Genomic DNA, 23,418 nt, shown 5'->3' with positions numbered 1-23,418 from the left:
AATTAACGGGCTAGTTAAGGCCCTGAATTCATCAATCGACGCCGATTTTCAAGCACCCGTATGATCTTCGGCTCAGCGCACAGGCGCAATGGGCAGGCGGGTCAGAGACTTTTTAATAAAACTCATCCACGGGCGGGATAAGAGGGCTCAGTGGGGTTGTCAATCTGGTCAGTGTAGAATTTATTGGAGAAAGTATTTTAAACTTGCCTGTGTGATCTGCAGCAGTTCAGAATGAATCCCAGCAGCTTCCTGTGCACTTTGAACCTTCAGGTCAGCACTCTGCAGTCAGGAATCTTTATCAGGCCTGCAGCTTTCCAGAGGCCTCTCCTTAGCCTGGGTGCGGGTCCTGACATGTCCACTGGAGGCAGCTCCTCTGAGGGGGAAGGAAAGGCTAGAATAAGGAGGAAGCCAGGAATGGAAAATCAGCCTCCAGGGGAGCCACCTTTGGGAGGCCAGGCGCAGGCACAAGGGCTGCAGGGCCAAGAGGTAGTCCAAGGTGGAAGGGGTGGCAGAAGACACAACTATCCTGCTGCCAGGGTATACAGATGGTGAAGCAGCTACCTCAATATGTCTGAGGTGCGGTGCTGAAGGAGGCTCCGACTGTCAAGGGAAACAGTCAACTATATCTGTCAGGTGATTGGCCCTGAGATCTCTCCTAACTGTGTGGGCGGACACCCCATGCCAGCGGCTCTGAAGGTCACACTTGCCCTCAACTTCTGTTCCTCTGGCTCCTTCCAGGGCTCGGTGGGTGATCTTTGTGGTGTCTCCCAATCAGCTGTCCACACTTGTGTCAAGCAGGTTACAGACGCTCTGTTCAGGCGTGCATTGACCTTTATCTACTTCCGCTGGGACCAGGCAAGTCAGACACAGTGAGCCAGAGGCTTCGCGGCCATTGCTGGCTTCCCCCGTGTCCAGGGTGCTATAGACTGTACACATGTGACCATCAAGGCGCCAGCAGGTGAGCCCGGTGCCTTCGTCAACAGGAAGGGCTTCCACTCCATGAACGTGCAGATAGTGTGTGATCACAGGATGCTGATTCTACAAGTCTGTGCAAGGTACCCAGGCAGCTCCCATGACGCCTACATCCTCAGATACTCCCAGGTGCTGGGGCTCTTCAGTGCTCCAGCCCGGCTGGATGGATGGCTGCTGGGTGACAAGGGCTATCCCCTCAGAAGGTGGCTCATGACCCCTCTCCACCATCCAAGAACAGAAGCTGAGCAGCGGTACAATAGGAGCCACGGCACCACAAGGGCTGTGGTGGAGAGAACCATCGGTCTTCTCAAGATGTGCTTCCGATGCCTGGACCACTCAGGGGGTGCACTCCAGTACCCCCCAGATCATGTATTGCTGATAGTGGCTTCATGCTGCACTCTCCGCAATCTTGCGCTGGAAAGGGGTGAACGCAGTGGACGATGAAGATGTTGATGCCGTGGATGCGGCTGCACACGATGAGTCCAGCACTGATTCCGAGGATGAAGAAGAACAGGGGAATGATGAGGGGCTAAGCACTGACCCGGGACTACACCAAGGAGGCAGGATCACCCAGGAGGCTTTAATCCAATGAACCTTCAGCTAGTTCAACACAAATGGATCAGCAGGACCAGTCTTGCCTGGCGCTTCCACACTCAGCCCTAAGTGCATGTTGACAGGCCTGTTAAGGTTGCGGGACAGGTACATAAGGTGCTTAAGAAGCTAAATGCCATACGTACCTTTATTATCCGAGGAATAGAAAATAGGAACAAGGAGGTCATGTTCCAAGTGCAGAAAACGCTGCCAAGGCCACAGCTATAGTTCTGCGTGCAGTTATGAAAAGCGCTTTATGGGAGGGATGTGATTGGAGTGGAGAGAGTGCAGAGGTCGTTGACCAGGATGCTGGCTGGGCTGGAGAGTTTGAGTTATGAGGAGACAAGGCATAGACTGGGGATATTTCCCCTGGAGCAGAGGAGATTGAGGGGGGACTTTATTGAGCTTTATAACATTATGAGGGGCATAGATAGGATCAGCAGAAAGGAACTTTTCCCCTTGGCAAAGGGATGAGTAACCAGGTGGCACTGATTTAAGGTAAGGGGCATGAGGTTGACAGGTGAGGTGATGAGGAACTTTTGCACCAAGTAATGTGGGACGCACTGCCTGAAAGGGTGGTGGATGCAGAAACCCTCCTAACATGTAACAAGGCCATGGGGATAGTGGTCAGAAATGGGATTTGGAAGGTGCTTGACACGCGCATCCTTGAAGGTCCGAGGGACCTTTGTCTATGACCCACACCTCTGACTCTATCAGTCTGTGAATGAGCAGTGTTGCCACATTAACGATTCAAACAATCATCAGTGCTTTGGATGGTGGGAAGACAGAGCGGATGTCACTGTGGACCTCAAATACCTGGCCGCTCCACCCCAGCCTCACTGACACCTGTGGTCCTGGGTGCAAGGTGCCTCTCAAGCTCCAGGGCCTCCTGCTCAAAACGGCTCAAAATCAGCAACTGGGCCTGGCTCCTTCCAGTGACAAACAGAGAAGATCATTCATTGCGGATAATCGCACATGGACTCTGCACGAACACACCGCACCCCAACCACAATGGCCCATCTCAGGCCTCCAGTGCCTCCTCTCCCCGCTACTGCTGATCAGTCACACAAAGATATTATGCCTGCTCCCAAACCCTCCGCCAACAGCCATCTTGGACACATTCTGTGTCCATCACTTTAGGAAACTCATGGTCTTAGCTCCCATAGCAGGGAGGCGCAAATTGGTGTGGCATCAAGGGCAACAGATGGCTCTTGGCCACGAGACCCTGAGGATCCCCTTCCACAATCTCATCACCGTGAATAGGAGATGTGTTGGAGTTCTGAGTATGTGCCTGGCTGCATCTCCTTCAGGTTGCCCCCAGACTAGTTATGTGCAACTAGGAGCAACACGTGGTGCGGGGGGGAGAACTCACCTCCCCATGAACCACTCGGGCTGATGTAAGCATGGGCACTATCTGCTTACTCACCCAGCGTACGAGAAATGCCCAACATGATTCAATGCAGTCACGACAGTAAGACTTGGTTGGGGGAGCCCTCAAAGGCTAAGGCTACCTGCTGGGTTAAATGCCCAACACCAACATGGTCCTCACCCTTCCAGAGCGCAAAAAATCTATGAAGTGCTTACGGCACTGGATCCAGTTGCGCCGCACCACATCGCAGGAGCTCACCACCTCCTCCACCGCCTCCCAGGTACATTTGGTCTTGTGGAGGTGCCTCCTCCTCCCATCCTGGGGGACCAACACCTCCCGTTGTGCTGCCCCCTCCTCGAGGAGGACAGCAAGGCTATCATCAGAAATGCAAGGGGTGTATTGACTCCCCCCCACCCCCGCCGCTGGCCTACCCTGCAGCCTGGCCTACTCCTCTGCCCTTCCCTCCAGTGTGCCCTGCTGACCCGACCCTCTGCAGTGTGGCCTGGAAGTGGCCATTGTGAGCAGCCTACAGGAGGCTGCCAGGCCTTCTTTTAAACAGTCTGCCGGGTCGCTATTGTTCCCGGTGGTCTGTACACACCCGCCGCAGCCCGCACACTCCCGCTATCCACGGGAGTCGGAAATGCGCTGGGTGGCCAGCCTTAAATGGCCGGCCCGCGCAAAATGGCGGCGCGGCCCCGATTGCGGACGCCGATCGGGTCCACGCCCGCCCACATCCACTCCCGCTCCACCCGCCCGCCAAACCGAAAATTTAGGCCCTAGTATTAAAGAATGGTACAACACAGATGGAGGACATTTGGCCTATCAAGCCTGCACTGACTCTTTCAAAAAGCGATCCAGCTACTCCCACCCTCTGGCTCTTCCCTCTTCCCTTTGCCAAATGAGATGAATTAATCCTCTGTCTCCTCTTCTGCTCAAGTCCCTGAGTGAGTTTCCAATGGCAGATTTCTTCACAGAATTGGGTTTCAGTCGGCAGTTGTCATGGTGATGGGTGGTGCCAATACATTGTGGGCTGCTGTTTTATGGTGCAAATGTGTAGGCCCTTGGCCAATGTGTGACCAGCATGCTGAGCAGCAGGTACAGGCTGGTGCCACTGTGCTGGGCAACATCGATCCCCATTCTAATGAGACCCGAAATAAACAGTTATCAACTTGTCTAGGTACCAGTCTGAGCAGAGTTCTAACAATCCCAGATTGGAGAATTGATTACCCATTGTTATTGACCTTACCTGTAAGTTTTGGTATCACTGCTGGAGAGACAAATATGCCTAGGAACTATACCCAATTACCAAGCCAGCCTTGATTATCCTCCATGCTCAAAATCAATTGCATTTATATAGAACCTTTCATGACCTCAGGACATCCCAAAGCATTTTACAGCCTATGAGGCACTTTTGAAGCCTAGGCAGGAAACACGGCAGTCAACTTGTGCACAGCAAGCTCCCACAAACAGCAATTCAAAATTGACCAGACCAGTTTATTTTTATATGTTGCTTGAGGGATAACTATTGGACAGGGCCCCAGGGTGAATGCCCCTGCTCTTTTTCAAAATAGTGATGTGGGTCTTTTGCATCCACCTGAGAGTGAAGACAGGTCCTTAGTTTAACATCTCATCAGAAAGACAGCGTCTCCAGCTGCACTATAAAGGATTAACAGAACAGCTATGCGCATCTATGAGGTACATGATTATATCACACTGGCAGCAGGCAGTCATGTGTTAGACACTCCAGACAGCAGACGGGCAGCTCTGAGAGGACATGTGCCTTCTCTGTAACCCATTATGTACATACTGTAAATAGTGTAAACTAACTTTTTTAAGTAAATACCCTGATATGCCTACAGTTCCTCCTTGTTAGAGGGCAGACCTAGCACATTCCACACACCAACAATGCAGCACTCCCATGGTACTAGGAGTCAGTATTGCACTAGGAGTATTAGTCTAAATTTTTATGCTCAATTCCTGGAACAAGCCTTGAGCCCATAATGTTACATACAAACATACGAACTAGGAGCAGGAGTAGACCACTCTGCCCATCGAGCCTGCTTCACCATTTAATAAGATCATGACTGATCTGAATGTAACCTTAACCCAATATTCCCATCTACCCCCAACAACCTTTCACCCCCGTTTATCAAGAATCTGTCTAGCTCTGCCTTAAAAACTATCAAAGACTCTGCTTCCACTGCCTTTTGAGGAAGAGAGTTCCAAAGACTCATGACTGTCTGAGAGAAAAAAATTCTCCTCACCTCTGTCTTAAATGGGCGACCCCTTATTTATAAACCACGCTCTAGCTCTAGATTCTCCCACAAGAGGAAACATTCTCTCCACGTCCACCCTGTCAAGTCCCCTCAGAATCTTATATGTTTCAATCAAGTCGCCTCTTACTCTTCTAAACTCCAGTGGATACAAACCTAATGTATCCAACCTTTCCTCATAAGACAACCCACCCATACCTGGTATTAGTCTAGTAAACCTTCTCTGAACTGCTAGTGGAAGGGGAGTTAGAAGAGCAGATATGTCGGCAAATTTCTGAGTGCAAAAGTAATAGGGAAGTAATCATTGGGGACTTCAACTATCCTAATATCAATTGGGATACGAACAGTGTGAAGGGCATGGAGGGCGCAAAATTCTTGAACTGCATTCAAGAGAACTTTTTTAGCCAGCACGTAACAAGCCCAACGAGAGGGGGCACAATTCTAGATTGAATCTGAGGAAATGAAGCTGGGCAAGTGGATGAAGTAGCAGTGGGGGACCATTTTGGAGACAGTGACCACAATACAATTAGATTTAGCATCATTATGGAAAAGGACAAAGATAGAACAGGAGTAAAATTTCTAAATTGGTGAAGACAAATCTTACAAAGCTGAGGGTTTAGCTGGCGAGAGGAGACTGGATACCACTATTAGAAAGAAAAACTGTCTCAAATCAGTGGGAGGCATTCAAAGGCGAAATTCTTTGGGCACAGTGTAGACATGTCCCCACAAAGAAAAAGGGTGGTACTGCCAAATCTCGAGCCCCCTGGGAATTCAGAAGCATATAGTCCAAGATAAAGAAGAGAAATAAACCTTATGACAGTCACAAAAGACTTAAAATTATAGAAAGCCTAGAGGAGTATAGAAAGTACAGGGGTGAAGTAAAAATGGAAATTAGGAAAACAAAGAAAAGATATGAAAAAATATTGGCAGGTAAAATCAAAGAAAATCCTAAGATGTTTTGCCAGTGCATTAAGAGCAAGAGAATAACTAAGGAAAAGGAAGAGCCTATCAGAGATGTACATGGTAACTTGTGGGTTAATGCAGAAGATGTGGGCAGGGTTCTCGATGAGTACTTTGTCTCTGTCTTCACTAAGGAGAGAGATGATGCAGGCATTTTAGTCAAAGGGGAGGAGTGTGGAATATAGATAAAATAAGCATAGTGAGAGAGGATGTACTGAGGGGACTGGCATCCTTGAAGGTGAATAAATCACCAGAGCCAGAGGGTTGTATCCCAGGCCGCTAAAGGAAGCCAGGGAGGAAATAGTAGATGCTCTGAGGATCATTTTCCAATCTTCACTAGATACAGGCGAGGTACCAGAGGATTGGAGGCCTGCAAACATTGTGCCATTATTTAAAAATGGTTTGAGAAATAGGCCAGAACATTATAGGCTGATCAGTCTGAATTCAGCAGTGGGCAAATTATTGGAAACAATTCTGGGAGATAGGATAAACTTTCACTTAGAAAGGCACGGGTTGATCAGGTACAGTCAGCATGGTTTTGTTAGGGGAAGATCATGTCTTACTAACTTAATAGAATTTGTTGAGGAAGTAACAAGGAGGAGTGATGAGGGTAGTGCAGTGGATGTTGTCTATATGGATTTCAATTAGGCATTTGACAAGGTCCCACATGGCAGACTAGTCAGGAAAGTGAGATCTCATGGGAAACAGGGGAAGGTGGCAAATTGGATCCAAAATTGGCTCAGTGACAGGAAACAAAGGGTAATGGTCGATGGATGTTTTTGCGAATGGAGAACAGTTTCCAGTGGTGTTCCACAGGGCTCAGTGTTGGGGCCTTTGCTGTTTGTTGCATATATTAATGATTTAGACTTAAATGTGGGAGGCATGATTGGGAAATTTGGAGATGACACAAAAATTGGCCGTGTAGTTGATAGTGAAGAGGATAGCTGGCCACATCTTCTGCAACATCGCACAAGGTACCATGTACATCTCTGATAGGCCCTACCTTTCCCTTAGTTATCCTCTCACTCTTAATGTACTGGCTAAACATCTTAGGATTTTCCTTGAGGATAGAGGACAGAATGATATCAATGGTTTGGTTGAGTGGGCGGAAAAGTGGCAAATGGAATTCAATCCAGAAAAATGTAAGGTCATGCATCTGGGGAGGGCAAACAAAGCAAAGGAATACTCAATAAACCCGAAGTTATTGAGAGGGGTTAAGGAGTGCACATCCACAGGTCCTTGGAGGTGAGGACAGCTGGACAAGGTGGTCAAGAAAGCATATAGAATGCTTTCCTTTACTGGGCGAGGTATTGAATACAAAAGCGGGGATGTAATGATGGAACTGTATAAAACACTGGATAGGCCACAGCTGGAATTTGGTATACAGTCCTGGTCACTACATTACAGGGAGGACATAATTGCTGTGGAGAGAGCGCAGAGGAGATTTACAAGAATGTTGCCAGAGCTTGAAAATTTCAGCTATGTGGAAAGATTGGATAGGCTAGAGTTCTTTTCCTTAGAACAGGGGAAGCTAACAGGTGACCTAATTGAGGTGTACAAAACTATGAGGGGCCTAGTTAGGCTCAACAGGAAAGACTTGTTTCCCCTAGTTGAGGGGTCAGTTACCAGGGGACATTCATTTAAGGTGAATTAAACTTAAGTTTAATTAGTGCCTTTTTAATAAGCTCAATTTATTTAAAAAGCACCTGGAGCTGCACCTGAAGTGCTGTAAGCTACAAGGCTACGGACCAGGTGCTGGAAAGTGGGATTAAAATGAGTGGCTAATTTATTTTTGCTCTTTTTTGGCTGGTGCAGACACGATGGGCTGAATGGCCTCTTTCTGCACCGTAACATTTCTATGGTTCTATGGTTAAATAAGAAGACCAGTACTTTACACAATACTCCAGATGTGGTCTCACCAGTGTCCTGTATAACTGAAGCATAGCCTCCCTACTTTTGTAATCAATTGCCCTCACAATAAACATTTTATTAACTTTCCTAATTAGTTGCTGTACTTGCATACTAGCCTCTTGTGATTGATGCACTAGGACACCCAGATCCCGCTGAATCTCAGAGCTCTGCAATCTCTCACCATTTAGATAATAAACTTCTTTTTATTCTTCCTGCCAAAATGGACAATTTCACATTTGCCCATATTACATTCCATGTGCCAGATCCTTGCCCACTCAATTAATCTATCGATGCCACTTTGTAACCTCCTTACATCCTCTTCACAACTTACTTTCATACCTATCTTTGTGTCATCAGCAAATTTAGGACCCATACATTCAGTCCCTTCATCCAAGTCATTTATATAAATTGTAAAAAGTTGAGGCCTGAGCACTGACCCCTGTGACACACCACTCGTCACATCCCACCAAGCAGAAAAAGACCTATTTATGGCTACTCTCTGTTTCCTCTTAGCCAGCCAATCTTCTACCCATGCCAATGTGTTACCCCCGCACCATGAACTTTTATTTTTCGCGATAACCTTTGATGCACCTTATCAAATGCCTTCTGGAAATCTAAGTACAGTACATCCACAGGTTCCTCTTTAACCACAGTACATGTGACTCCTTCAAAGAACTCCAATGAATTGGTTAAACATAATTTCCCTTTTACAAAACCATGTCGGCCAGGCCTAATTTCCTTGAATTTTTCTAAGTGCCCTGCTATAACATCTTTATTAATAGCTTCTAACATTTTCCCTATGACAGGTGTTAGGCCAACCTGCCTACAGTTTCCTGCTTTCTGTCTCCCTCCCTTTTTGAACAAAGGAGTTACATTTGCTATTGTCCAATCTGATGGAACCTTCACTGAATCCAGGGAGTTTTGGAAAATTAAAACCAACGCATCAACTATCTCACTAGCCACTTCTTTCAAGACCCTAGGATGAAGTCCATCAGGACCTGGGGATTTGTCAGCCCTCAGCCCCAACAATGTGCTCAACACCACTTCCCTGGTGATTGTAATTTTCCTGAGTTTCTCACCCCCTTCCACTTCCTGATTTACAGCTATTTCTGGGACGTTACTTATATCCTGCGTGGTGAAGACCGACTGATGCAAAACGCCTGTTCAATTCATCTGCCCTCTCCTTATTTTCTATTATCAATCCTCCAGACTCACTTTCTATAGGATCAACACACTTTTTTTATTAACACTTTTCTTATTTGAATATCTACAGGGGAGAATTTTCTCCCCGTCGGTCGAGCCGGTCAAGAGCGGGCGATCGGCTGCACGCTGCCATTTTATGTGGGCATGTCAATTAAGGCCCGCCAAGTGTGACGCGCGCCCAGTAGCTCTCAGCGCTACCTGTGCAAGTGGGGGGGTGGGGGGGTGGGTGGGTCACATGAGCAGGGACATGTTTATGAATTTTCATAACTTTTCTTTAATTTATCAAACCTTCATGAAACCTCACCCCGCTTTCATGATTAATGTGAAGGCTGCCTGGGCTCTTCGCCTGCCCGCCAACCTTATGTTTGGATGGGGCAGCATTCTCAATAAGGTCAATTGGTTGTTAAATGGTCTTAACAGGCCTTTGGCAGCTCGGCAGGGGCACAGCCGATCCTGGTGTGCCCGCCGAGCAAAAGATCAGAATGACGCACGGGCTGACGTCACCGCACAACACTTTCCGTGTCAGAAAATCCAGAGATTATTACCTTTGAGGCCCTGCTTCTTAATTTGGAGTTTAGCTCCTCATGCTGCCTATGCCGAACCTCCAACCTCATCCTGCCTATGTCATTGGTACCTACATGGACCATGGCCACTGGATCATCCCCATCCCAATGAACGTGCCTCTCCAGCCCCGAGCAAATGTCCCAAAACCTAGTGTCGGGCAGGCAACAGAGCTGTCTGCAATCTCGCTCTTCACTCCAGAGGTGAAAAAAGCTCACCGAACTCCCTCAGCTCACCAAACTCTCACACTCCAGTGCTGGCCACTCTGGGAATGTCTGAATTTATATGCTCTGAACAAAGAGACTGAGCCCAGGTATAGATAAAAAAAACAGTTCTAGCTAGCTCCTTAATTAACTATTTCAGCTGCTGCCAGTGGATAGCTTCTATCTCCCTGCTTAGGCCCCTGGACGAGGCTCAGAATTTAAATAGCACTTGCAGTTAAATGTTAAGTACAAACAATATTAGATTTTTAGAATGAGATTTAAGATTCCCTCAGCTCGCCAAACCCTCACACTTCGTTGAGATCAGCGCTGGGTTGCACTGAGAATGCCTGAGAGTGACTCGGAAGTAAGGGTGCCACCGACTGAATCAGAGCTGCCTGTAGTTTTGCTCCAAGATGTAACTTTGCTACTTTAAAAGGACAAAGAATTGAAGTGACTGTTTTTGAGTGGACACTAGAGGCATTTAGATGAGTTTCTCGTGAAGGAGGGGTGGAAGAGGTTTTGAAGGATCAATGCAATTGAGATGATTTAGGGGAGGAATCAAGCTTTTAGAGCATTACTTCATTCCCAAGAATTCCAATATTCATTGGGATATGTTGTGGGCTGTAGTGAGACAGATGTCTCTGTAAATGCCACAAAGAGTCTGGGTTTACCTCTCGGTAGTTTTGTTTGCTCTGTAGATTTCAGATCCTGATTCTGTGTCACATGCAGAACCCAATTTTCCAAGATGCTACCTGGAAAATGTTATCACATGTTTAAACTTTTCCCTTTGAAACAAATTTCTGGACACCTTCCTCTTCCCTCTCCGAAGCCCCCCCTCCCCTCCCCACCACCCCCCACCCCATACCCCCACTTTTCTTCTTCCCCATCAAAGTGTCATCTTTCAACTGAGTGACTGGTCATCGGCTATGGCCAGTGACACAGGCCAATCTGATTGGTCAGAAGAGTATAGAATCATAATGATACAGCACTGAAGGAGGCCATTCAGCCCATTGTGCCTGTACAGGATATCCAATTAACCCATGCACCGTGCTCTTTCCCCATAGCCCTTCAGGTATATATCCAATTCTCATTTGAAAGCTCCTATTAAATGTGCTTCCACCACCCTTTCAGGCACGCATTCCAGATCAGAGTAACAAACTATGTAAAACAAAGTCCTCCCTTTGTTTATTTTGCTTATTATCTTAAATCTGTGTCTCCCTATTTACTCTACAAAAAACTCTCATAATTTTGAACACTATTAAATCTTTTTTTAAAACTCATTTATGGGATGGGGGCGTTGCTTGCCAGGCCAGCATCTACTGCCCATCCCTAATTGCCCTTGAGAAGATCAACCCCAGCTAGGGTGTGGGATTATATTGGATAGCTCATTCAAAGAGCCAGCACAGACAAGACTGGCCAAATGACCTCACTCTGTGCTGTATCATTCTGCAAATTTATGACTATTTGTGCTCGAAAAACCCTGACACATGAATAACTATTTCTCTGTGATGTTCCTGGATTCAGCACCAGGGTGGTGGGGCGGGGGTGGGTGGGGTGGGGGTTGGTGGTGAGGGTAGGGGTGGTGAGGGTAGGTGGGGGTGTGAGTGGGGTGGGGGAGGGGGTCTGTGTGTCTGTCCGTGTGTGTCTATCTGTGTGTCTGTGTCTGTGTGTGTGTCTGTGTCTTGTGTGTGTGTGTGTCTGTCTGTCTGTGTGTGTCTGTGTCTGTCTGTCTGTCTGTGTGTGTGTCTGTGTGTCTGTGTCTGTCTTTCTGTGTGTGTGTCTGTGTCTGTCTATGTGTGTGTGTATGTGTGTGTGTCTGTGTCTGTCTGTCTGTGTGTGTGTGTATGTGTGTGTGTCTGTGTGTGTCTGTGTGTGTGTGTGTGTTTTATGTGTCAGAAAATTATTCTTTAAAAAAAAGGTATATTCAGGGAACCTGACAATTCCCAGGTTTGTGAGCAGCCTAACTTGATGGGTATATTGTCATGAATCCTTGGGTTATTTCCTGACTAAAAGTTCACTCCAGGGCTATATTTTAAAAAGAATTGTCTTTTCTTACAGTTTTCATTAGTCAATCGTTGGAGACATCGTGGCAAAAAATATCCAAAGAGGGAACATTGGCTTGACTGGGCAAGAGAGAAGTATCCAGTTATGTGAAACTCTTTTGTTGAATTCTTTGAATACTTTAGTGTATGTATTTTTGAAATAATCCTATTTACAAAAATAGAGGGTTCCCTTACTCAATTTGTAAATATTTATTTCTAACAGAAAGAGCTTATCGAAGAAATTAAGATGGTTACCCGAGTCCTGTTCCTTTACCTTCCTCTTCCAATGTTCTGGGCGTTGTTTGACCAACAGGTAAAGAACTTTCTCATCTGGGGTTCACGCTGGGTGTCAACATGAAGTCAGCTGCTCTGGCCCTTTAAGAGGAGTTGAAGCTACAGTTCAATATCTTAAAGGAATCTGTGTTCCACAAGCCTGAACTGTGAGCGTAGATTTGAGAAACTTGGGCTCTTTTGCTTGATTGGAAGACCACTGAGGAGACAACTTATAAAAATGTATATGGTAATGGACAGTACAAGCATGATAAACCTAGAACGTGACTTCATGGTAAACCAAGGCTGTGCAAGAAGGAGGCACCATTTTTCCAAGAGGGAAGTACAAATGGAGGACAGATGTCTGGAAAATTAGCTTCATACGAACATACGAATTAAGAGCAGGCATAGGCCACTCGGCCCCTTGAGCCTGGTCCACCTTTCAATAAGATCGTGGCTCATCTGATTGTAATCTCAACCCCACATTCCCAACTATCCCCGATAGCCTTTCACCCCCTTGCTTATCAAGAAACTATCTAGCTCTGCCTTAAAAATATTCAAAAAATCTGCTTCCACCACCCTTTGAGAAAGAGGATTCCAAAGACGTACGACCCTGAGAGAAAAAAATTCTCCTCCTCTGTGTCTTAAATGGACGACCACTAGAAGAGCGATGCCAGTTCTAGATTCTCCCATAAGAGGAAACATCCTCTCCATATCCACCCTGTCAAGATCCCTCAGGATCTTAGATGTTTCAATCATGTTGCGTCTGCCTCTTCTAAACTCCAGCCGTTTCACATGAGTGATCATTAGAATCATAGAAATTTACAGTAGGGAAGGAGGCTATTTGACTCATCATGCCTGTGTGCCAGTGCTTTGAAAGAGCAGTCAATCATGCTTATTCCCACAGCTCCGCTTTTTATCCGTAGTCCTGTAAGTTCCCCATCCTCAGCAAGCTGTCCCACTCCCATTCAAATTTAGTTATGGAGTCGGCTTCCACCGTCTTTTCAGGTAAAACCTTTGAGAAGCCGCCAACTCTTTGAGTGAAGAAAAGTTCTCCTCAGTGTTATGGGCATGGTGGATGGTAAATGCCGAGCTACTCAAATCCCAGAGGGAAACTTGAAACAGCCATCAAAATGTTTTTTGCAATTTATATATAGTATGCGGAGTGGTTCTGAAATCAGGAAATGATTTCCACGAATACTTGTGATGATTTTATAGTAAACATTTCTTAAAAGAATAAAGGAAAAAAACATAATTGCACTTAAACACAAGAATGTTTCACAAAGTAAACAGTACTTTAAAACAGTCCCAGAAATCTAAACTTAACTATCCTCCGAGTTAGCCTTCCCTTTTCTGTTCAGCAACTATCCTTATAGATTGAAAATCTAAAGAAGTCCAGTAATTTTACCACACAGTGCTTTTTCCTTGGACAGTCTTCTGAGGCTGATAGCAACAGCTTCTTTCAGCCTGGCCTTGTTCACACTGTCTTTGGGAGTTCTAACCAGCTACCTTGCTGTCTTCTGGGAGATCTAAGCAGCTAGGTTTCAGTATTTCCCTTAATGCATTTAGAGACCCCTTTGATCTCTCTATTATTTCAGCCGGCCTCTTCAGAAATGCCTTCTTCCCAGAATTGATTGAATCGTGCTGTACTTTAACGCTTAGGCTTGCAAAAACAAACTTACCCTATCTTTACCTCAGTTCCTTATGCCTCTTTACAACCTGCATATAGCCCCCTTTGAACTAAAGCATCTCGATTCAAATTATTCCTGTATTGCTTTGTGGAAAACTCTGATTGAAGTTCTTCTTGGTTCATTAACGTGGCAAAATGACTTCTTACTGTTGACTTCAGACTCTTGCTGTCACTCTAGCTCTTAATCCAATTACAGCCTGAATTTCCAGTACATAAGAAAATGTGCCAGGGTTATTACAAGAAGAAAAGTATTAAAATTTCTTGTTTTCTTGACATCATCTACTCCCTTGATCTTTGGTCAATCATCACATTGATTAGAGTTCCCAGAAGAGTAGTAGAGGTGAGGGGCTTTGAATCATTGTTGGGTGGCTCAATAAGAGGATTGTAGGTCGTTCTTTTTGAAAGCTGAATTAAGATGAGCTGATAGGCCTTATTCATCTGGTGAAATTTTCACCCCTTCAGCCTCGAATCCAGCTCTGCATTGTTAAAGTTATTAAATCGACAACCTGCATTTAAGAAGAATCTGAATAAGTACATGAGGAAGAAAAGAATAGAAGGATACGTCAATAGGTTGAGATGAAGTAAAGTAGGAGGAGCCTTGAGTGGAACATAAATGTCAGCATAGACCAGTTAGGTCAAATGCCCGTTTCTATGCAACTGATTCTATGTAATTCACGTCAATGGGGGTCTAGTTCAATGACCCTTTGGAAACAGCTATCAACATTTTCGCTAAACTGAGCATGTGCATGGTTGCGCAGCAGCCTGGAATATACAACAGAGGGCGCTGCTAGCAAGTGACTGAAGCATTCTGGGAGAAGTCATCGCAGCCACCGCGACTCAGGAGGGAACCAAGGAAAAGGACTCTTGCACACAACAGGAGGAAGGGCATCCAACAGAGGGCGCTGGTGAGAAGTGACTGAAGCATTCTGGGAGAAGTAATCACAGCCACCGTGACTCAGGAGGGAATCGAGGAGGACCCACTGTCAAAGAACAGATTAGCCCCAAGCATTACATTGCTGTAGTGTTTCCATCCCTCCCTCCTCCTCAAACCTAAAAAAAAAGGAGAGAGGAAGAGGCAGTGCCTTCAGGAGTGCACCAGACCTGTGAAGGACACTCTTCTGAAAGTGGCTTTTAAAGAAAAAGCAGCTGATTGGTGAGTAATCCTGGGAGCAGACTCGGAGGGAAGAGCACTGGAGCAGTGAGTATAAATCTAGCTTACCTCGGGGATTCGTGACCTTGTCTCCAGGGAGGAGCACTGGAGTGGTGAGTATAAATCCAGCTTACCTTGGGGATTTGTGGCCTTGTCTCCAGGGAGCAGACTCGGGGGAGGAGCACCGGAGCGGTGAGTATAAATCTAGCTTACCTCGGGGATTCATGGCCTTGTCTCTAGGGAGTAGACTTGGAGGGAGAAGAACCGGAGCGCTGACCTCGGGGCACAGAGTAACTGAAGCCAAAACTGAAAAAGTGATGTCACATGAAAGCTGTGACCTGATTGGTTGGTAGGAAATCTGCAACAAATTTGAAAAAAAACAATGCAAAGCTAATTAATATATTAATTATCTAAGTAGAGATGGCTGGGCGGGTGATGTGCTGTAGTTGTATGATGTGGGAGCTGGCAGATCCTATTGCGAGCCGCAGTGACCACATCTGCAGCAAGTGTTGGTTGCTGGAGGAACTCCGGCTCAGAATTGATGAGCTGGAGTCCGAGCTCCGGACTCTGCGGCACATCCGGGAGGGGGAGAGTTACCTGGATGCTTTGTATCAGGAGGTGGTCACACCTCAAGTCCAGACAATGGTCAAGGTCAGCAGGGTGTGACTGCAAGTGAGGCAGGTAGAGGGATCCTGTGTTCAGGAATAGAGGAGCCTCAGCTCTTGACCTTGCCTAACAGGTACGAGGTACTTGTTCCCTGTATGGATGAGGAAGAGGGCTGTAGGGAGGATGAGCCAGCTGACCACAGCACCGTGGTACAGGAGGCCATTCAAGAGGGGGGAGCAAAAAGATAAGTGGTAGTTGTAGGGAATTCTATAATTAGGGGAATTGATAGCTTCCTTTGTAAGCAGGATCGAGAGTCCCGCATGGTATGTTGCCTGCCTGGTGCCAGGGTGAGAGACATCTCTGACTGGCTTGAAAGGATATTGGAGAGGGAGGTGGTGGATCCAGTTGTTGTGGTCCACGTTGGGACAAATAACATAGGTAAGACTAGGAAAGAGGATCTGTTTGGAGATTATCAGGAACTAGGAACTAAATTAACGAACAGGTCCTCAAGGGTTATAATCTCCACATTACTACCCGAGCCACGTGCAAATTGGCATAGGGACATGAGACTAAGGGAAGTAAACACGTGGCTAAAGGAGTGGTGTGGGAAAGAGGGGTTCCATTTCGTGAGGCACTGGCATCAGTATTGGAACAGGAGGGATCTGTACCGTTGGGACGGTCTCCACCTGAACCGATCTGGGACCAATGTTCTAGCGAAAAGGGTAAATAGGGTGGTCAACAGGACTTTAAACTAGAAAGTGGTGGGGGGGAGGGAAGGGTAAAACTCCAAGAAGCATGACTAATGGGAAACAAAGCAGTAGGTTAGCGTGTGGGGGGGTGGATTCAACTTCATGGAAAATTATGAAAAAACAGAAAAGAAAAGAGAGCCCAGGAGAGGCTATTAAAGTCTCCAGAACACAAAATAGGACAGAGTGTTTGGAAAGGGCTAGGAATCTAACTGCAAGCACATCAGATAAAGGGACGACAATGAGAAAGGGGACGGGAAATACAGGACTGAAGGTGTTGTATCTGAATGCACGCAGTATACGAAATAAGGTAAATGAGCTTGTGGCGCAGATTGAAATCGGCAGGTATGATGTGGTGGGCATCACAGAGACATGGCTGCAAGGGGATCAGGACTGGGAGCTAAATATCCAAGGATATACGTCCTATCGAAAAGACAGGCAGGTTGGCAGAGGGGGTGGGATTGCTTTGTTAGTAAGAAATGAAATTAAATCAATAGGAAGAAATGATGTAGGGTCAGATGATGTAGAATCTGTGTGGGTAGAGTTGAGGAACCGCAAAGGTAAAAAAACCATAATGGGAGTTATGTACAGGCCTCTGAACAGTAGTCAGGATGTGGGGCACAAGATACACAAGGAGATAGAAAAGGTGTGTAAGAAAGGCAGGGTTACAGTGATCATGGGGGATTTCAATATGCAGGTAGACTGGGAAAATCAGGTTGGTAGTGGATCCCAAGAAAAGGAATTTGTGGAATGTCTACGAGATGGCTTTTTGGAGCAGCTTGTGGTGGAGCCCACTAGGGAACAGGCAATTCTAGATTTAGTGATGTGTAATGAGGCAGATTTGATAAAGGAGCTTAAGGTGAAGGAACCCTTAGGAGGAAGTGACCATAATATGATAGAATTTACCCTGCAATTTGAGAGGAAAAAGCTGGAATCATATGTAACGGTATTACAGTTGAATAAAGGCAACGACAGAGGCATGAGGGAGGAGCTGGCCAGAATTGACTGGGAGATGAGCCTAGCAGGAAAGACAGTGGAACAGCAATGGCAGGAGTTTCTGGGAGTAATTTGGGAGACATGGCAAAAATTCATCCCTAGGAAGAAGAAGCATACTAAAGGGAGGACGAGGCAACCATGGCTGACAAGGGAAGTCAGGGACAGCATAAAAGCTAAAGAGAAAGCATACAACGCGGCAAAGAGCAGTGGGAAACCAGGGGATTGGGAAGCCTACAAAGACCAACAGAGGACAACTAAAAAAGAAATAAGGAGGGAGAAGATTAAATATGAGGGTAAACTAGCAAGTAATATAAAAGAAGATTGCAAGAATTTTTTTTGATATATAAAGGATAAGAGAGAGGCAAAAGTGGACATTGGGCCACTGGAAAATGACGCTGGAGAAGTAGTAGTGGGGAACAAAGAAACGGCGGAGGAACTGAATAGGTACTTTGCGTCAGTCTTCACGGTGGAAGACACGAGTGACAGCCCCAAAGTTCAAGAGAGTCGGGGGGCAGAGGTGAGTATAGTGGCCATTACCAAGGAGAAGGTGCTAGGAAAACCGAAAGGTTTGAAGATGGATAAATCACCTGGATCAGATGGATTACACCCCAAAGTTCGGAAGGAGATAGCTGAAGAGATAGTGGAGGCGTTAGTGGTGATTTTTCAGGAATCACTGGAGTCAGGGAGGGTCCCAGATGACTGGAAAATCACTAATGTAACCCCCTTGCTTAAGAAGGGTGTGAGACAAAAGTTGGGAAATTACAGCCGATTAGCCTGACCTCAGTCGTTGGTAAGATTTTAGGCTCCATTATTAAGGATGAGATTTCAGAATACTTGGAAATGCATGGTAAAATCGGGCAAAGTCAGCATAGTTTCATCAAGGGGAGGTCATGCCTGACAAATCTGTTAGAATTCTTTGAGGAGGTAACAAGTAGGTTAGACAAAGGAGAGCCAATTGATGTTATCTACTTGGACTTCCAGAAGGCCTTTGACAAGGTGCCGCACAGGAGGCTGCTCAGTAAGATAAGAGCCCATGGTGTTAGAGACAAGGTACCAGCATGGATAGAAGATTGGCTGTCTGGCAGGGGGCAGAGAGTGGGGATAAGGGGGTCCTTCTCAGGATGGTGGCCGGTGACTAGTGGAGTTCCGCAGGGGTCAGTGTTGGGACCACAACTTTTCACTTTATACATTAATGATCTAGATGAAGGAACTGAGTTGGCTCAGTTGGCAGATGATACAAAGATGGGTGGAGGGGCAGGTAGTATTGAGGAGTCGGGGAGGCTGCAGAAGGATTTGGACAGGTTAGGAGAATAGGCAAAGAAGTGGCAGATGGAATACAATGTGGGGAAGTGTGAGGTCATGCACTTTGGTAGGAAGAATAGAGGCATAGACTATTTTCTAAATGGGGAGAGAATTCAGAAATCTGGAGTGCAAAGTGACTTGGGAGTCCTACTCCAGGATTCTCTTAAGGTTAACTTGCAGGTTGAGTCAGTAGTTAGGAAGGCAAATGCAATGTTGGCATTTATTTCTAGAGGACTAGAATATAAAAGTAGGGATGTGCTGCTGAGGCTTCATAAGGCTCTGGTCAGACCATATTTAGAATACTGTGAGCAATTTTGGGCCCCATATCTCAGGCAGGATGTGCTGGCCCTGGAGAGGGTTCAGAAGAGGTTCATGAAAATGATCCCAGGAATGAAAGGCTTAACATATGAGGAATGTTTGAGGACTCTGGGTCTATACTCGATGGAGTTTAGAAGGATGAGGGAGGGATCTGATTGAAACTTACAGAATACTGAAAATCCTGGATAGAGTGGACATGGGGGAGATGTTTCCATTAGTAGGAGAAACTAAGACCTGAGGGCATAGCCTCAGAGTAAAGGGAAGACCTTTTAGAACAGAGATGAGGAGAAACTTCTTTAGCCAGAGAGTGGTGAATCTATGGAATTCATTGCCACAGAAGGCTGTGGAGGCCAGGTCATTGAGTGTATTTAAGACTGAGATAGACAGGTTCTTGATTGGTAAGGGAATCGAAGGTTACAGGGAGAAGGCGTGAGAATGGGGTTGAGAAACTTATCAGTCTTGAGTAGACTCGATGGGCCGATTGGCCTAATTTCTGCTCCTCTGTCTTATGGTCTTATACCACCCAGGCCTTGTTCTGTTCTGTTTGTGAGCTATTGCACCAAGAGTTTAAAGGTGCCACGCACCAATTAAGTTGTACAAGGAAGATTGATGCTCACCGAGTAGATCTTGACTTTGAACAACAGAGTAATACGGATAATAGTGAATCAGCTGCCCGTTTTACATCTTTCCTGATTCTCATTTCTGTTGATGTTGATCAGGAGCCATGTAAAATAGGCTGCCGTCCTGTGTGCCATCCCCCTGTGGTGCAATGTCAGGTCTTATCCCATAGAAAGTCTGACAGGAACAAAGTGATATTATTTCCTAAGGTGTCCTGCAGGTTGTCAGTGCTACTTTGCAGCTGTATTTTGCTTTGTGACGAGAAGAACAGGCAATGAAGGTGTAACTTTAAAATGTTAGACTGTAGTGCTGGTTTCCAGTGACTGACCTGAACTGAAAGGAGTCCAAGGCCCTGAAGTCTTTTGAATCATGCTGAAGTTATTCGTCCAGAACATTGAGTCTTTAAACAGGCAACGACCCTTTAAACAGATATAATGCTCTTTAGCCTTTTGGTAGTACAGAACTTGAATATTGCTGAGAAAAGAGACATATTGAAGCTTTTCTTTGCATGAATACCAATATAAGGGGGAAACAACAATTTATCCTGTATGAGAGACTACTGACTGGTTGGCAAATAGACTCTGGTTGGTAGAGGCATTGCCATGGAGAATGCATCAGTGATGGTGGCTAATAGCTAACTGCCAAGCCTTGTTTGAAATTTAAACCAGGCAGCTTGACCCTGATTGGTCAAGGCCAATGATTGACCCCTGAGGAACTGATTGGTCCCTGAGGAATGAGTCAGCAAATGGTTGTCACTTATTTTGTTTAGCTGAAACAGGTGTAATGTGTGCACATGTTCTTTCTGACTGCAGTGAACAGGGTCCTGTGTATTAATATGTGCAGCAAGCACTGCAAGCCTGACTGACAATGTTAAGTTGGCTGTCAGCGTTATTCTTAGCATACTGAGCATTACTTAGCAAATGTTGTCTGATCACAGAATCATACCTAATGTTGGACACTGTGTTTTGAGTTTTGCAAGCACGGGCTGGTTCGGTACGGTCTGTACCCTGCCCATTGCGAACAGTGGCCAGGACATGCTGTTTGATACGATCCTCTGGTCTTTGGTACCTACGGCCTACATACCTAGCATCACACCTCCACTGAAATTCATACACCACATTACTCATTTGGGTGATAGGCAGAATGTCTTTTTGGCTTGACGGCAGTATCCTGTTAGTGGTGAATGCCACTCATGTTGCTGCTGCATAGCAGTAGCCTGAAACAGCTGGCTTCACTTGTTGCTCAAAAATTTGAGATACCTGACCCTTCCAGGGTAATCTGGGCACTTTTCAGGGCTGAAAATGACGGCCTTAGGCCTGTTCATGAATTTGCGTGATATACAGCGTGTAATGGTCTGATCAGGGTAGCCATTATCCTGCAGGATGCCTTTGATGCCCCTATTTCAGCATCAAACTTGCATGGTAAGCAACCGGCTCAGGCCCTATTTACAAGACCAATTTTATAGCGTGTGGAATGTAGCAATCCCAATGCATGTATTGACCAGTGAAGGTAGGCTTGCAATAGACCATGATAGAGAATACTCTGGCAGATTTCTCAACCAGTATGTCAAGGAAGGGGAGTTCATTTGACTGCTCCATTTCATAGGTGAATTTGAGCACAGGATGGAGCCCATTAAGACATGTAAGGAAATTGGTACATGCAGCTGTGGATTTAAATATAGTGAGCGCATCGTCCACGTATCAGAAATATGCGAGGGGTAGGAGATTAGATGTCATCCCATCACAGGCACGTTTCTCATAGAACCCAACAAAGGTGTTTGTGAGAGCTGGGCCTGGAGGGGATCCCATGGCAACACTATCATTTGGACATATATGGTGTCATTAAAACTGAACTCAGCTGTGCAAGTTGCCAAATTTATAAGTTCAATGAATACTGATTCACGCAATGGCAGCAGGTCTAGATCACCATGATATAGTGCTGCAGCGCAAATATCAATGGCTTCCTTAAGTGGAACCTTAGTAAATAGGCTAGCAGTGTCAAAAGAGCACACAGACACAGCATCGCTATTGATATGCAAGTCCTGTATGGTCTTCGCAAATGTGAAGGAGTCCTTCACCATGTATGTGGAAAACTTGCTCAGAACTGGTTGTAACAATTCGCCCAACCATTTGGCCAATTCATGTTATGCAGAACCGGCCATAGATAAAATAGGGCATAAAGGGACATCACTTTCATGGGTCTTGGACAGCCCATACATATGTGGACATAGCAAACCCTGTGAGAGCCCGAACCTGTCATATATATCACGTGGTAGCTCACCGCTCTTACACAAGTGCAGCAAGCGTGTTTTTTAGTTTACTTTCAAGCAAGGCTGTCTGGTCATGTTGAGCAGCAGGTCCAATGGATATGAATATGGACATATTAAGAATGGCATACATTTTGGTAATATAGTCACGCTTGTTAAGGATGGCTATTCTCGTCCCTTTGTCAGGTTTACTGTCCGGGTTAGCCTTAAGGCCTCGCACGCTGTAAGACATTCACGTTGTATGTGAAAGTCAGCCAGGTCATTCGGAGTCCTGCAATATGCGTGTACTAGATCAGCGAGGCACACTTTCAAGTATTCTGTGCCTTCAGTGGACGCTGGTTTGTGGCAGGATAGTTGAGAGTAGAGGAGTTCAAACTCAACAAATACCTCTTCCCGTTTGATTTGGGATGAAGGCACACCAAAATTGAAACCATGCGCAAGAACAAACTCCTCGTTTTCTGAGAGTATGTGGTCAGAGAGATTTGTTACATGTTTAGTGGTGTCGTTAATTGCATTGCCAAACCACTTCTGCTTAAGTGAATTTATGGTATAGACGTGTTTCAAACAGATACAGTTTATGGGGCGGTCAACTGTTGAAGCAACATAGTGGCATAAATGGATCAAATCAAATAATGAAAGAAATGCGTGCACCTCCAACTAAGTGTAGTGTAGGACACAGTGTAAATTAGTAACCCTATTACCAATCTGTTCAACCTCATCTCGCATTCACGCTTGCTCGATTGTGGGACTCACTTTAGCATTATCAATACATTTAGAAATGAAAACTGGCACAACCTTGGGTTTAATACACACTTGGAGAAATGCGATAGATAGCTTACCTGCTCTTACCTGTCAGTCGAACTATGTTGTTGATATCCCAAATTTGGTCTTTGTTATCTCAGGTATACAAATAGTCATTTGGTAGTGCAGGACTTGAGTATTGCTGTAAAAAGAGACATGTCAAAGTTTTTGATTTTGCACTCATCAGGACACTTTGCAAGAATACCAGTATAAGGGGAAAATAACAATTATTGAGAAGAGAGTGCTGACTGGTTGGCAAATGGACTCTGATTGGTGGAGGCATTGCCATGGAGAATGCACCAGTGATGGTGACTGACAGTTAACTGCCAAGCAGTGCTTGAAATTTAAACCAGGCAGCTTGACCCTGATTGCCATGTCTGCAGAGATCAGGACCCTGTGTTTTATTATATCTAGCTGCCAGAAAGAACATTTACACACATTACACCTGTTTCAGCTAAACAAAATAAGTGACAGCCATTTGTTGACTCATTCCTCAGGGCAATGCTGACCAATCAGGGTCAAGCTGCCTGGCTTAAATTTCAAAATGCTTGGCAGTTAAATGTCAGTCAC

At 45.7% G+C, this 23,418-nt stretch overlaps 1 protein-coding gene across 1 annotated transcript in view; it reads left to right on the top strand.

Annotated features, from left to right (window-relative positions):
• The window catches only part of slc15a2 (solute carrier family 15 member 2), a 107,028-nt gene that overhangs the window by 33,902 nt on the left and 49,708 nt on the right, over positions 1-23,418 (top strand). Inside the window, exons 10-11 of the mRNA XM_041201225.1 lie at positions 12,102-12,188; positions 12,309-12,398. Coding sequence (XP_041057159.1) covers positions 12,102-12,188; positions 12,309-12,398 — 177 coding nt within the window. The remainder of the gene's footprint in view (positions 1-12,101; positions 12,189-12,308; positions 12,399-23,418) is intronic.

Source organism: Carcharodon carcharias, chromosome 12, assembly GCF_017639515.1.
Source record: "Carcharodon carcharias isolate sCarCar2 chromosome 12, sCarCar2.pri, whole genome shotgun sequence".
Taxonomy (NCBI): domain Eukaryota; kingdom Metazoa; phylum Chordata; class Chondrichthyes; order Lamniformes; family Lamnidae; genus Carcharodon; species Carcharodon carcharias.
This window is presented reverse-complemented; position numbering and strand designations above follow the sequence as displayed.